The 14478-nt window shown below is 38.3% G+C and overlaps 1 protein-coding gene across 8 annotated transcripts in view; it reads left to right on the top strand.

The window, feature by feature from the left end:
• Nucleotides 1-13618, top strand: part of LOC144687389 (T-complex protein 11-like protein 2) — a 39222-nt gene extending 25604 nt beyond the window's left edge. For all 8 annotated transcript variants that reach the window (XM_078553456.1, XM_078553450.1, XM_078553453.1 and 5 more), the window contains 3 exons: nucleotides 1631-1812; nucleotides 9512-9684; nucleotides 11349-13618. In XM_078553456.1, the coding sequence (XP_078409582.1) occupies nucleotides 1631-1812; nucleotides 9512-9684; nucleotides 11349-11590 (597 nt within the window). In that variant the 3' untranslated portion in view covers nucleotides 11591-13618. The remainder of the gene's footprint in view (nucleotides 1-1630; nucleotides 1813-9511; nucleotides 9685-11348) is intronic.
• The last annotated feature ends 860 nt before the right edge of the window (nucleotides 13619-14478 follow it).

Below are 14478 nucleotides of genomic sequence, written 5' to 3'. Positions count from 1 at the left end.
ATAATTCATATATTTTAGAATATAACTTTTAGTCCCTAAAACCAAAGTTTTAAGTATAGATAAATAAGGGCAACTGAGAAACTAATGAGCAACCCTGAAGTAAATGCGATTCATACAAGTTTGGAGTTAATCACAGTTAAAAGCTAACCTATTTATCTTACAAGGCAATGGATAGAGTTGTGAAAGCAATAAACATGAGGGGGTCTTCTATCTTAGCATAATACAGCCAGAAGGTCTGCCCTTACTTAAAAAAAAAATTATGTATGTAGTTCCCAGATCAAAAGAAGCTAAAACCAGGTTGTAAACAAGAGAGTTCCTTAACAGTGCCAGCAATTCTTGGGGAGGAGGTCATAAAACTCCATTAGCAGTATAAATTATTTATATGGGTTACAGAATCAAAGATCAGCATGAAGGATGAAATGATTTATTTACTTTTTGTGTTTGAGAGCATCCAAGAGCATGCCACATCACAATGGAGACGGTATGTTGGGGTGGAAGGTTTCTTTGCTTAATTTATCTGTGTTTGTTTGCTGACAGAAGCAGGCAATTCCGTTTGGGTTTTGTGAGGGAGAAACAGCTGAAAGATTTGCTCTAGCTTGCAGCTGTTGTAAGAAAGCTATAGTGGTCCTCACAGAGCCTTGTAGCAGAAAGCAGTCAACTCGAATAGTTAGCTTTGAAAGAGCTATACAGAAGCTGTGGGAGCAGACTAGGAAAACTGGAGGAAAACTTAGCCAAAAGCTAATGGAAGTATCCTCGTGTAATTGGTACCTCAAGGAACAGCTGGAAAACTAAGGAGAATTAAAGTAAATTCCGAAAGACTGTGGCATACCTTTTGGGTTGGTCCTAGGAAAAGTGATTTGAACTTTGAAGATTTCGTAAGCCAAGGGAACTTTTGGGGGGGAAGTAAAAGCAGAACTAAATTTGTAGCATAATCTTTATAAGCTATATTGTTAAATTAGTGGTGCTTGCTTTAATTTCTCTTGTGTATATATATAATATAGGTTGTTTTCATTAAAAAACGTGAACTCTTATGGCGTAGTTCTGTTGGTTAATTGCAGGGTGTTCAGATTTCTTTTTTATATTGTTACAATCCATTTAGGGATTTAAAGAAGAAATCTAAAAGGAGACATTTTTAAAACATTCCTGTACTGCGTAAGTATCTCACCTGAATACACAGCACGTTCAAGCTTTGGCTGTGTGGGAGTTGTGGGTATTCGTCCGCAGCCTAACACTGAATGGCATGGTGCGCTAGACCACAAACTTGCCATTTGTATCAATATTTTTTTTGTCAAATTACAATGCAGCAGTGTATACTGAAGGAAGGGAAAATCAGAAGCCTGTGCATCTCCACATGGCTGGTCCAAGCAGCAGTGGTAAAGGTTCAGGAGCTAGTTCTTTGGCTACAGTTGAATGGCCTGGTAAGATCAGGCAGTGGGAAGGAAAAAATAAGTTTGCAGATATATGCTCGCCAAAAGTATTCACCCTTGTGCTAAAATGCAGTTCATGGATATACAGGGCAGAAGTACTGTATTGGGAGAGCATCTTTTTGTAGGATCACAAAACCACAGAAACTAATTGCAATAAAACATTCAAGCTCATGGCATTCAAACTATCTTTGACTTTCTTTTAGACTCTGATGACTGATCGATCACGTCTCCAAGAACTGCAACAGAGACTGAACCTGCAAAGACTTGTGGCCTATATAATGCTGATTATCTACAACATGGTGGGGGCAACCATTTCAGGCCTACCTGAGTTTGCAGACAAATTAAAGCGAGTTATTATGGTCTTACTTGAGGGCATGCATGACAAGTGAGTTTGATTTTATTTTTCCTTCATCCTAATGTAGTAATTGTTTTTGAATTCATTGAGCTACTAAAATTAAGACAGGGCTTTAAACTAAATAGGGGGGGGGGGGTGCGGGGGAAGGTTCTGGAGAGGGGATAAGTAGGCTTAAAAAGCAAAAGGATATGGCAGCATTGCAGGGCAGCTAACTAGGTAATGATACCCAGAGTGTGACAGGAAGGGACAGACTGTACAAACATTAAAAAAAAGCAGCAAATAGGGTCAAAGGGGGAAAAAAAAAGTAAAAAGGCACAATTAATGGCTCTTTACTTAAATGCACATAGTACTCGGAACAAAATAAATGAATTAACGGCACAAATAAAGATTAATGGGTATGATCTTGTAGCGATTACGGAGACATGGTTACAAGGAGATCAAAGCTGGGAACTAAAAATCCAGGGATATGTGAATTTTCGAAAGGACAGACAGGAAGGAGAAGGTGGTGGGGTAACTTTGTTAGTACAGGATGGAATAAGTACGACAGCAAGAAATGATCTTGGATCAGAAGATGTGGAATCCATATGGGTTGAAGTAAGAAATAACAAGGGAAGGAGACACTGGTGGGTGTAGTCTATAGGCCTCCTAATAGTAGCTCTGCTGTCGGACATGGAATAAATCAGGAAATAATGAGGGCATGTAAAAAAAAAAGGCAGTATATTAATCATGGGTGACTTTAATCTCCATGTAGATTGGGAAAATCAAACTGGCAGAGGAAGCCACAAGCAAGAATTCATAGAGTGTATTCGAGATAGTTTCCTAAAACAATATGTTGTGGATCCAACCAGGGATCAGGCTGTTTTGGATCTGGTAATGTGTAATGAGGCAGGTTTAATAAATGATCTGAGTAAAAGATCCCTGAGGAAACAGTAACCATAACATGGTGGAATTTAGCATTCCATTTCAGAGTGAGAAACTTAGTTCAGAAACATCCGAGCTAAATTTAAATAAGGGTAATTACAAAGGAATGAGGGCAGAGTTGGCAGGAATGGACTGGGAAAGGGGTTTAGCAGAAAAGACTGTTGATGAACAATGGCAGACGTTTAAGAAAATAGTTCATGACTCACAGCAAAGATATATCCCAGTGAGGAAGAAGGATTGTAGGAAAGGGATAAATCAATCATGGTTAACCAAGGAAGTTAAGGATAGTATCAAAGTGAAAGAAAAAACATACAATGTGGCAAAGATTAGTGGTAAGCCAGGAGATTGGGAAAGTTTTAAAAATCAACAGATGACCAAAAAATAATAGAGGGAGAAAATAAACTTTGAGGGTAAACTAGCAAGTAATATAAAAACAGACAGTAAGAGAAAGGAAAAGAGAGGCCAAAGGCAATATAGGCCCCTTAGAGAATGAGCCTGGGGAAATAATAATGGGGAACCAGGAAATGGCAGAGGAGATGAATAAACACTTTGCATCAGTCTTCACGGTTGAAGACACTAATAGCATACCAAAAATACTAAATAATCATGGGGCAAAAGTGGGGGGCGGGGGAGGAAATAAGTACAATAACTATCACTAGAGAAAAAGTACTATGGAAACTAATGGGACTAAAGGCTGATAAGGCCCCTGGACCTGATGGGTTGCATCCTAGGATATGAAAGGAAATAGCTGCAGAGATAGTGGATGCACTGGTAGTAATCTTCCAAGAGACTTAGATTCTGGATAAGTCCCAGAGGATTGGAAAACTGCCAATGTAACACCCTTATTCAAAAAGGGAGTGAGACAAAAAACAGGTAACTTTAGACCAGTTAGCTTAACATCTGTCATTGCCAGGGAAAATGTTGGAGTCTATTACACAAGATGTAATAGCAGAGCATTTAGAAATGCTTAATCTAATCAAGCAGAGTTGGAAGGGCTTCATGAAAGGAAATCATGCCTGGCAAATTTATTAGAATTCTTTGAGCAGGTAACAAGCAAGACAGATAAAGGGGAACCAGTAGATGTAATATATTTGGATTTCCAGAAGGTATTCGATAAGGTACCACACATAAGGCTACTTAATAAAATAAGAGCCCTTGGTGTAGGGGGTAGTACATTAGCATGGATAGAGGACTGGCTAACTAATAGAAGATAGTGTTGGGATATGGGCATTTTCAGGATGGCAACCTGTGGAGTGCCACAGGCATCAGTGATGGGGCCACAATTGTTTACAATATATATTAATGACTTGGATGAGGGAAATGAATGTACTATCGCCAAGTTTGCGGATGACACACAAATAGGTGGGAAGGCAAGTGGTGAGAATGCCACAAGGAGTCTACAGTGGGATATAGACAGGTTGAGTGAGTGGGCAAAATGTGGCTGATGGAATATAATGTGGGAAAGTGTGAGGTTATGCACTTTGGCAGGAAGAATAGAGGAACTGAATATTACTTAAATGGAGAAAGACTGAAGAAAGCTGCAGCACAGAGGGATTTGGGTGTCCTCGTGCATGAATCCCAAAAAGCTAGCATACAAGTTCAGTAGGTAATAGGTAAGGCAAATGGAATGTTGGCCTTATTTCAAAGGGAATGGAGTATAAAAAGAGGGAAGTCTTGCTAAAACTATACAAGGCACTTGTTAGACCACACCTAGAATACTGTGAACAGTTTTGGTCTCCTTATCTAAGGAAAGATATACTAGCATTGGAGGCAGGCCAGAGAAGGTTCACTAGTTGATCCTGGGGATGGAGGGATTTTCTTACAAGGAGAGGTTGAGTAGGTTGGGCCTGTACTCATTGGAGTTTAGAAAAATGAGAGGTGACCTTATTGAAACATATGAGATTCTTAGGGGCCTTGACAGGGTAGATGCTGAGAAGTTGTTTCCCTTGTGGGAGAGTCTAGGACCAGAGGGTATAATCTCAGAGCAAGGGGGTGCCCACTTAAAACAGAGATGAGGAGGAATTTCTTCTGAGGGTAGTCAATCTGTGGAATTCTTTACCACAGAGGGCTTTAGAGGCAGGGTCGTTAAGTATATTCAAGGCTGAGATAGACAGATTTTTAATCAGTAAGGGAATCGAGAGTTATGGGGGAAAAGGCAGGAAAGTGGAATTGAGGATTATCAGATCAGTCATGATCTCATTCAGTGGTGGAGCAGACTCGATGGGTCGAATGGCCTACTTCTACTCCTATGTCTTATGGTCTTATATGTGTCTTGATCAGTTAGTGACATTAGTTCATGCCATGTTAAAGCCAAGGATGTGAACCTGCTTGCACGCTATTGAGGTAAAATTCTGAGATGGGTAGCTACAGTATTTAGATTTTTGGTTCCCTGATTTATTTTTTATTCTAAATGCAAGAAATCTGGGCTGGGGTGCGGCAGTTTAGTGTAAAATGCATCACTGCCTATGAGGAAAACATGATTCATGGGCAGAGCCTAAATAATTAACCAAATATAGTATGACACTGGACCACCCTTAAGTAAACATTACATTCCAAAGACTGATAGTATATTTCCAATTTCATAGAATCATAAAGCAAAGAAGGAAACCATTCAACCTATCACACTCTGAAGATGTAGTCCCACTCCCCTGCTCTCTTCCCATAGTTCTGCAAATTTCTCCTTTTCAAGTGTATATCTAATTCCCTTCTTAATGTTTATATTGAATCTGCTTCCACCATTTGCAGTAATATATTTCAGAGCGTAACAATTTGATTACCAACTCTCCTGACAGTGAACAGTTTGCCCTTTAAAAGCCCCTCATAACTTTTACCACTTCTATTAAATCTCCTCATAACATTGCCTCCTTCAACAACAATCTTAGTTTCTCCGGTCTCCCTCCATATAACGGAAGTCCCTCATGCGTTTCTGGTAAATCTCCTCTTCAGCCTCTTCAAGGCTGTGACATCCTTCCTAAAGGGTATGGTAGCCAGAACTGGACACAATATTCTGGCTGAGGCCATAACTTCAGTAATTTTAAATATTAAAACTTGGGCATATCAAATACATCTGATGACTATCATTCAGAGGTGTTTTATTGGCTCCATAGCTTGAATGCATCATATGATTATTGTGCAACAAAGAACAGGATGGTTCTATGTACAATATCTGGTCTGCTACTTTAGCTAGCTAATCTCAGCAATGGTTGCAGGGTGCTACAGTTGACCTCCATGCCCTATGCTCATGGTGTCAGTAATTTGGAATTCCAGCTTCTGCCACTTGACCACTCTTCTATTGAAATTGCATGTGTGTGATTATCTGTAGCATAAAAATGGACTTGCCTGATAGCCCCTAAGGTGATATATTACTGTACACCCTTAGACTGAAAGATGCCAAAGAGCTGAAAGCAATCACTAATTAATATGATTAAAAACTGACTTTTTTTTGAAAGCTGAACGTGAGTGACTGTAAATTGCAATCGTGAGCAAACTATTAGATCATTAATGTCCATAATTACTAAGCGTTTGTTCAAACAGTGCCAGTCTGGTCATCGCTACGCCCGGTAAACCATGACCTGAGTATAGAGTTTAAGATCCTGGTACTTTACTCTTGTTTTTCTCAGTTGGCCAAAGGCTAAGTTGACACATTGGAAGCGATGATAAATTTTGTCTTTATCAGACTTTAAGAGGAGGCTCCCAAGTTCCAGAAAATGGTCCACGTTTTCCAGGATCATAACGTTGATCTTAATCAATGGAGGGAGGTGTTTTGCTATGGAGCTGTTGGAAGAGGATCTTAGTTTCCCAGGTGTTTAGTGAAAGGCCCATTTTTCTCAACTGTTTCGGACTGTTCATTTTCTGTGTGAGCGTGTACACAAATGTCATCTATGTACTGAAGCTGTATGCCCTCTGAAGTCCCCATGCTCCCATATGCTTCGGAGATGGGTAACCTACATCAAGCATCTCAAACCTCTGACTAGTACCATCAGCGGTGCCTTCATAAGATCTTTCCAATCCAATGGCAAGAAAGTCAGCCTAACATTAGCGTCCTCTCCCAAGCCAACTTGCCCAGCATCAAGGTGCTAATTACCTAAAACCAGCTCCACTGGTTGGTATATGTTGTTCGTATGCCTGACACCAGACTCCTGAAGCAACTGCTCCAATCTGAACTCGGTCACAGCAGGAGACTCCCAGGAAGATAGCAGAAATGCTTTAGGAATGTCCTCAAAGCGTCTCTAAACATTTTCACCGCCTCAAGGGAGATGCTGGCTTGTGACCGACTAAAATGGAGAAGGCTCATTTAGGAAGGCACCAAACACATTAAGAGACTTTGTTGGGAACGTGCAGAGGTGAAGTTGAAGCTTCAGAGGGAGCACAAACCTCCAAACAACCCACATACCCAACCCTCCAAGCACCACCTGCTCCATATTTGGCAGTGTCTACAGATTGCACATTGGACTTACCAGCCATCTCTGAACCCATCGAATTGGAGTGTAAGCACCAGAGTGTCATCCTCAATCCTGAGGGACAGGGTAAGAAGACGATGACGACTTTGGTCACATAGGTAGCCCTGTGCTTTAGACAAATGAAATCCACTTTAGCCATCTTTAGAGTGCTGACAACTCTGCTTAAATCCTTAATGTTCTTCTCATGCATGTTTTTCTTGTTTAATTTGTGTCTCTGTATAAATTTTTTATAAAACTTGAAAGGAACCTCTGATCATAGACATGAAGAATGTGTCAGCCATGGCTGAGGTGGTTGAACACTTGCCTCTGAGTCAGATAGATGGTTGCGGGTTCAAATCCCACTCCAGAGGACAGGGCACAAAATCCCATGCTGTCTTTTGGATGGGATGTTAAACTGACGCCCCGCCTGCTATCACTTGGGCTGACATAGCAGTATTTTGAAGAAGAGCAGGGGAGTTATTCCCAGTGTCCTGACCAATATCTATCCCTCAGCCAAAAACATGTAACAACAAATTACCTGGCTGTTATCACTTTTGCTGTTTGTGGGATCCTGCTGTACATAAATTGGCTGCTGAAGTTCCTACATTACAACAGTGACTAACTTTGAGGCTGCAAAATGCTTTGTAATGCCCTGGAATTTAAAAAGATAATACATAAATGCAAGTCTTTTTTTCTTTTTACCCTAATCATTGCTTTTTTTAATAATTTGCATTCAGTTTACTGCTTTTTTAACATCTGAATGTAAACTTGATTTTCTAGAATAACAGTCCAGGGAACAAATCACAGAATTGTAGGATAATACTGCATAGAGGGAGGCCATTCAGCTCATCATGCCTGTGCCAGCTCATTGGTAGAGCTGTCCAATTATCTCACTCCCCAGCCCCATAAGCCTTTCCCTTCAAGTATTTATCCAATTCTCTTTGAATTTTACCATTGAATCTACTTCCAGCACCCTTTTCAGACAATGCATTCCAGATCACAAAAACATGCTTTGTAAAAAAAAATGATGCAAACTTTGAATTTGAAAATTATGAAAATGTGACATTTGATTTTTCTCTCACCAATCTAGGTTGTACACTACTTTCAGGTCTCAACTGATTATACTTTTGAGTTGACTGCATGGGGTTGTACACCAATAACTAGGGAATGATTTTATTGCCGTTAACTACCTCTCAAGTCCTTGTTGCAGCAGAATGTGTGGGATCAATATCTCAGTATAAGGGTGTGTAGACTTAATTTTCCTTGCTGCTGTGTCCAATATGTTGTCTTCCAACAAATTGAATCATCACACTGTTAGGAAATTATCCTGTCTGTTTTTTCTTAAACAGTTTTTAACATTATGAAATGTGAAAAAAATGGCATCCATCCCTATCCTGCCTTAACTATTTAATATGACTGAAATAAAGCAAAATGCAGCAATTCTAAAAACATCTGAAGCAGAGATCTGGTTTTGCAACAAAATGCTCTCAAGATTAAGTACAGTGTGCATTATTTCCTGTACAATTTTATTGGTGAAGAGGTGTTGAATTTGGTAACTGAGGATATATTTATATTGCAGTAGTGGAATTGCAGTCCATTGGTGAGTGCGTCTCTGGGGGAAAAGCACTTGGGTATGACAGCACATAGCATCTAACATAGTATGTGATGTTGAAATTGGTTATAAATGGGTCCCTTGGGCTTCCTGTGGATTTTATATATATTTTTTAATGCACTTCTTAACCATTATCATTTTAAATGCTGGGATGCACTGTAATTCTGCTCATAGGGATGTGTGCACACAGCTTTCTTCTGGGCAGGAGTAGCAATATAAATACGATGATTTCATCAGTTATAGTCAGCCATTCACAGCATATTAAAATTCCTGAATCTGTTATACTGTCTACAAATCCTGACTTAATTGTCACACTACTGTGTTACCCTTTTCCCTACATATAAATGTATCCACATTTATGGGATTGCCTTTGTAAACCTGTTGTGATGTAGTTGCACCTTCCTGCCAATGGTAGCTCTGTAGCATACAGTTTTTGGAACACATCTCCTCAGCCTGTTTAACAGAAACAATGCTTCAACTAGCTTTGTAGATGTGCTTTCCAAATTGCTTGTAAGTTTTGCTTTTTCAAAAAAACAAAGCGTTATGTAAAAATAAGGATCAAATACATGTATTTATAATGAATTACATCGGCTTGCCAAGTTCCAATTATTTTCTGTTTTTAAATTGTTGCCTGAAGACCACATTTGGTCTGGCTCACTGTATGGAAAACCATAAAAGATCAATTAGTTCATTTTGATGACCAATGTACCAAATGCTAACCTGACTATTCTTCTTTTTTATTGGTTATACTGTGAAGAAATTTCAATCTTGAAGAAACACTTAAGACCATAAGTGTAAAGGTTTGTTCTGAAATAAACCAATCCTTGACTGAAAGGGGTTACCCTGTGCTTAACAATGAAAATCAGACAAACCTCACAGGTCAGATCTGCAGCATTGCGGAAGAGAGCAACCCTGTCCGTACCCTTATCAGTAAGTACAAAAATTAGCTTTGCTTGTGTATTAAATATTCACTCCATTATCTGCTCTAAATATGAAGATTTTTCTGGAACATTTTATTTCCCAGCTTAATCGTGTCCTAGGTTGAAAGTGGACATGATAACAAAACAAACACATTTTTGCAATTAGGAAAGATCAATTTCAAACAAAGTTTTGACTTTAAAAAAAATTTCAAACTTAACCCATTGTTGTTTGGGGACTATCAGCTCTGGCATTTGCATTCAGATCTCCACCCTGTCTCTCTTTCTTATGGCGATTCTCTGCAATAGTAATTAGGAAATATACCCTTTTTTCATAGAATGTTACAGCAGAGAGGGCTGCCATTTGGTCCATGCCTCTACTGGCTCTTTGAAGGAACTAACCAATTAGTCCCACACTCCTGTTCTTTTCCAAAGCCCTGCAAAATTTTCCCTTTCAAGCATTTATCGAAATCCATTTGAAAACTACTATTGAATCAGCTTACACCACTCTTTCTTTTAAGATGGTGCATTTCAAAGTACAGCAATTCAATTATATATAAAAAAAACTCCGCATCTACTTTATGGTTCTTTTGCCAATTGCCTTAAATCCATGTCCTCTGGTAACCGACCCTTTTACCACCGGAAACTCTTTCTCCTTGTTCACCTTGTCAAAGCCCTTAATAATTTTGAACACCTCCATTAGATTTCCCCTTAACCTTATCTCTTGCCTAAAAGGACTTATATGACAAATGACAGCAAATCATACTATAGCGAAGTGTGAATAGCAGCTTCAACTGCCCAAAGTAATCAGGAAATAGAATGGCATAATTTTCTTGATTTTTTTTTAGGTAAGTGGTGTTGGTGTAAATGGTGGAGACAGTACAAAGTTTGATGCTTAACTAGGAATTTACAAATATTCTAATTGATTCACTTCTATGGCTCCAGCCCCACAGACCTGAGCAAAATGGACTCTTGAATCTCATGCAGTGTCTAAACCTCCTTTTAGGATGGGTACTATTTGTGATAGCCAAAAAGGGGGATTAACTAGTATTTCCGTGAATCAAAACCTTGCTGTCCAATGAGAGTTTGCACTATTAGAAACCCTGAAGAGTGGGGAAACAAGTTAGACCTGGAAAATTTCATCCACGTTTTAAAAAAAAATAACGAGAGCAACAGGTATGTGCACATCAAAAAGTGAAGGGGAATGGAGACTGATAAATTGAGCCCACTAGACTTTTGACCTTGTATGCAGTTATGTAGATAGAGTACATTAAAGAACATACCTGGCTTGCGTGACGGGAAGAGTGGAGAAGATCAGGGAACGGGAAGAGGATGGTAAGCAAAATTTTAGCTCTCCATTTAGACTTTTTACATGGTTACTTGCTTGTATGCTTACCAGCTTGTATGCTTACGAGCCTTTAATATTCCTGTCCCTTTGGAATGAATAGGAGGTGAAGGCGAAATTATGTTGGCAAATGTACAAGTCAATACTTTCTGTAATTTCTAAGTGTAATCTGAAACTATGTAAACTTGCAATTTTGCACAATAGCTATTGGGCTTGATTTTAATCCATTCATAGTCAGTGAGTGCAAATTGTGGCTCAAACATGATTTTCAACATGGTCCAATATTCTGTGCTCCCATGATATTTAAGGTGAATGTTTTAATTAATTTTCAGATAATCGTATTGAACAGTACATAAGAAATTTGCTCAGCGTTCCAAACCTGCAGAAGACTGTTTCAGTTGTTCCAGGAGGTCTTGCACCCATACAAGCTGAACTGGAGGAGATTGGATCCCAGTATGTTTGTATAATTAAATACAACATACAGGTGTATGGGCCATTTTACTCTGGCATTTTGCGAAAACTGCTGTTCAATAATCTAACATTGGCAGGTACTACAGCATCACATTCTCCTTGAGTGGAGAAGGTTAATAAACGGGAGCACACACAGTCTGGCTTGCAGTGTTTTTTTTTTGTATTGCATCTTTGTATGTTGACGGTATAGAATAGTCTGCTCATCACTTAAATGCATTTAGATAATTGCAAATATATAATTGCAAATATATAAACATTTACTGTGTTGTAAAGCAAGCCAATTATATCATATGAACTTATTTAATATCATTTGAAACTAAATTTATACATTGTATCTTTACTAAATAATTGCGGCTTCACTAGATTTTTGAAAAATTAGCTGTCAGTTTGAATTTGTGCCCTGATTTTAAAGATAAATTTTAACAGGATTATAAAATTGTTCAGTATTTTTCTATTGTGAGAATCAAAATATTGTTTTTTTTAAAGTACATTAATACTTTTATATATGATGCCAACTGCAAGATATAGTTTGCAAAGACTGAAAATAAACAGTTTGGTTTAATGACTGAAGGAAGAATCCAATGAAATCAGTTTTCGATTTGGTAAAGAACTTAAAATATCTGCAGCAACTCCTCGCATAACTGCATTTATTCATTGGCCCTCAACATTTTGCTGTTCACTTTTCTCTATTTGGGGTTTAATGGTGCTTGAGGAGCAGGCCATGGGCTTTACAATCAGTAGAAACTTGAAGGTAGCTTCATCATAAAATTATTTTTAATTGTTAGTTGTATTCTTAAATGTATTTTACCTGTGTGTTTAGTTTAGCCTTGTTGCATAAACTTTTATTCTGTAAATGTGGTTTCTAGTTCCACTTGCTTGGAACAGGACTTGTAATGCCAATTTAAACATTGGTGTAGATGTATTTTCTTCATTGTAGACTGATCTGTGCATGTTTTTTGATTTATTTAACATGAGACCTAAGCTTGTTGGAACAGTGTTGCGCAACTGTATTTGTTAATCTTGTCATTTGTGTTGCAGACTGCTGACTGTAAAACTGGTGCTAAGTTTACTGTTAACTGACATGAACAACCTGTTTTTAAATCAAGCACTTGTACTTGTTGCATTTTACAGTAGTAGGTTTGTAGCCAATAACTTGCAAATTTTCGGTATGTACTTTTTGGTAGGAACTGAGCTCAAGTAACATTGGCTGTTGTTCAGCTATAGCTTTTCTTGGGTAACTTTCCTGACCAAAGCAAAATGTGCGTTCATCACCACCCCACCACCAACCCTCCCTATACATCCACTGAACGAACACATGTAGTTCATTTATGTGTGGTCTTTAAGTTTTCAGTAGTGGGCAGATGATTCATATTTACAGTTTAAAATCATTCAAAGCCTTTTTTAAAAGTTGCAATTCCCTTTACAATCCATCTATATTCACAGTATGGGATAAATTTTCATCTTTATTGTCTGGAAATTAAGCACCAGCTTGAAAGTATGCAGAGATGAAAATCAATCTGCATGGTTATACTGCAAGAATTTAATTAGAAGAAATTAAGATGGAATCCATAATGGGCATTCAATTATACCCACACTTTTTCTTCTCTACACTGTGTCCAATATTAACCTAAATTTATCCCATTATTTCTTGGACCACACAAAATTTAAGATTAGCCCTTAACTTGATAACATGACTAGCTTTTATTGTTGTGCAAAATAAACAATTATAGCTGCAATTATGCTTTTGTTTATCATACCCCAAATTCAACTCTGAGGCCAACACTCCTACAGATTTATCCATTACTGGCAATTGTTTAAGGAGGAAAAATCCTGGACAATGACATTAATTTAAATAGGTAAGATGGATACCTGGAAATGAAATGCAAGACTTATTCAGTACCAATCTGAAGGACATCTGTAGAGGGAAAGGAAAGCTGATAAGTCTCAGTCAAATTGAGAACAAAAGCACAAGAATTTCCAAAACTGGATGGGAGGTCATGGTGCTTTCATATCATTTGCTATACTTCAAGTCTCATCTCAGTTGTTCTTAGTTGTTGGCAGAACTAATACTGTATAAAAATGAAGTTATATCCAAGTATGAAGTTTTATATTTAATAAAATTTTAAATGAAGTCTGTTTTAAGATCTATATTTCATAACCTTGAAAGCAGTTTTCCCACATCTCAAATATAGGCAAAGCAGAGAACCTGTGATAACTTATGAATTTCATGACTCCTGCATTGTCTTTAAAAATAGACTTGCATGAATGTAGCACCTTTCATGAGTTTAAATCCTAAACTACTTTACAGCCAATGAAGTATAGTCATGTTGTAATGTAGCAAACAAAGCTGCAAATTTGCATACAGCAAGGTCCCACAAACAGCATTGTGTTAATCACCAGATAATCTGTTTGTGATTGAGGGATAAGTATTGGCCAAGATGCTATGAATAACCCTGGATCTTCCAAATAGTGCCATGGGATCTTTGGCATTCACCTGAGATGGCACATGGGGCCTCAGGTTAACGTTTCATCCTTCCAACAGTGCAACACTCCCTCAGTTCTGCACTGGAGTGTCAGCCTTGATATTTGTGCTCGAGTGGGACTTCAAACCATGACCTTTTGACTTGAAGGCAAAAGTACTACCAACTGAGTCATGGCTAACACTAATCAGCTAACTCCCTGGCTAAATCTCTGCTTGTAATGTTTAGTTGTTAAGAGGGGCAAGAGTCCACAAGGTGACTCCATAACCATGAGAGTTTTCATGAGTTGATATTTCTAATCTATCTCCTCGTACGAAGAGACAACATATATAAACCAGCTGTGCAAGATTCTGGGTTACTTGTTTTGCTAAATGTGAAAGTATAATTAAATTTGAAATTGCTCAAGTTGAAATTTGTATTTTTTTTAACAGGAGAGCAGGAAGACACATGACTGTACATCAATAAGAGAGCTTATCTAGCCTAGGAAAGCCTCAAGTTGTTTGCCTTTGTG

The sequence above is a fragment of the Cetorhinus maximus genome, chromosome 12, assembly GCF_964194155.1.
Source record: "Cetorhinus maximus chromosome 12, sCetMax3.hap1.1, whole genome shotgun sequence".
In the NCBI taxonomy this organism is placed as follows: Eukaryota; Metazoa; Chordata; class Chondrichthyes; order Lamniformes; family Cetorhinidae; genus Cetorhinus; species Cetorhinus maximus.
The sequence above is the reverse complement of the archived record's forward strand: the minus strand, read 5'-3'. Positions and strand labels throughout refer to the sequence as shown.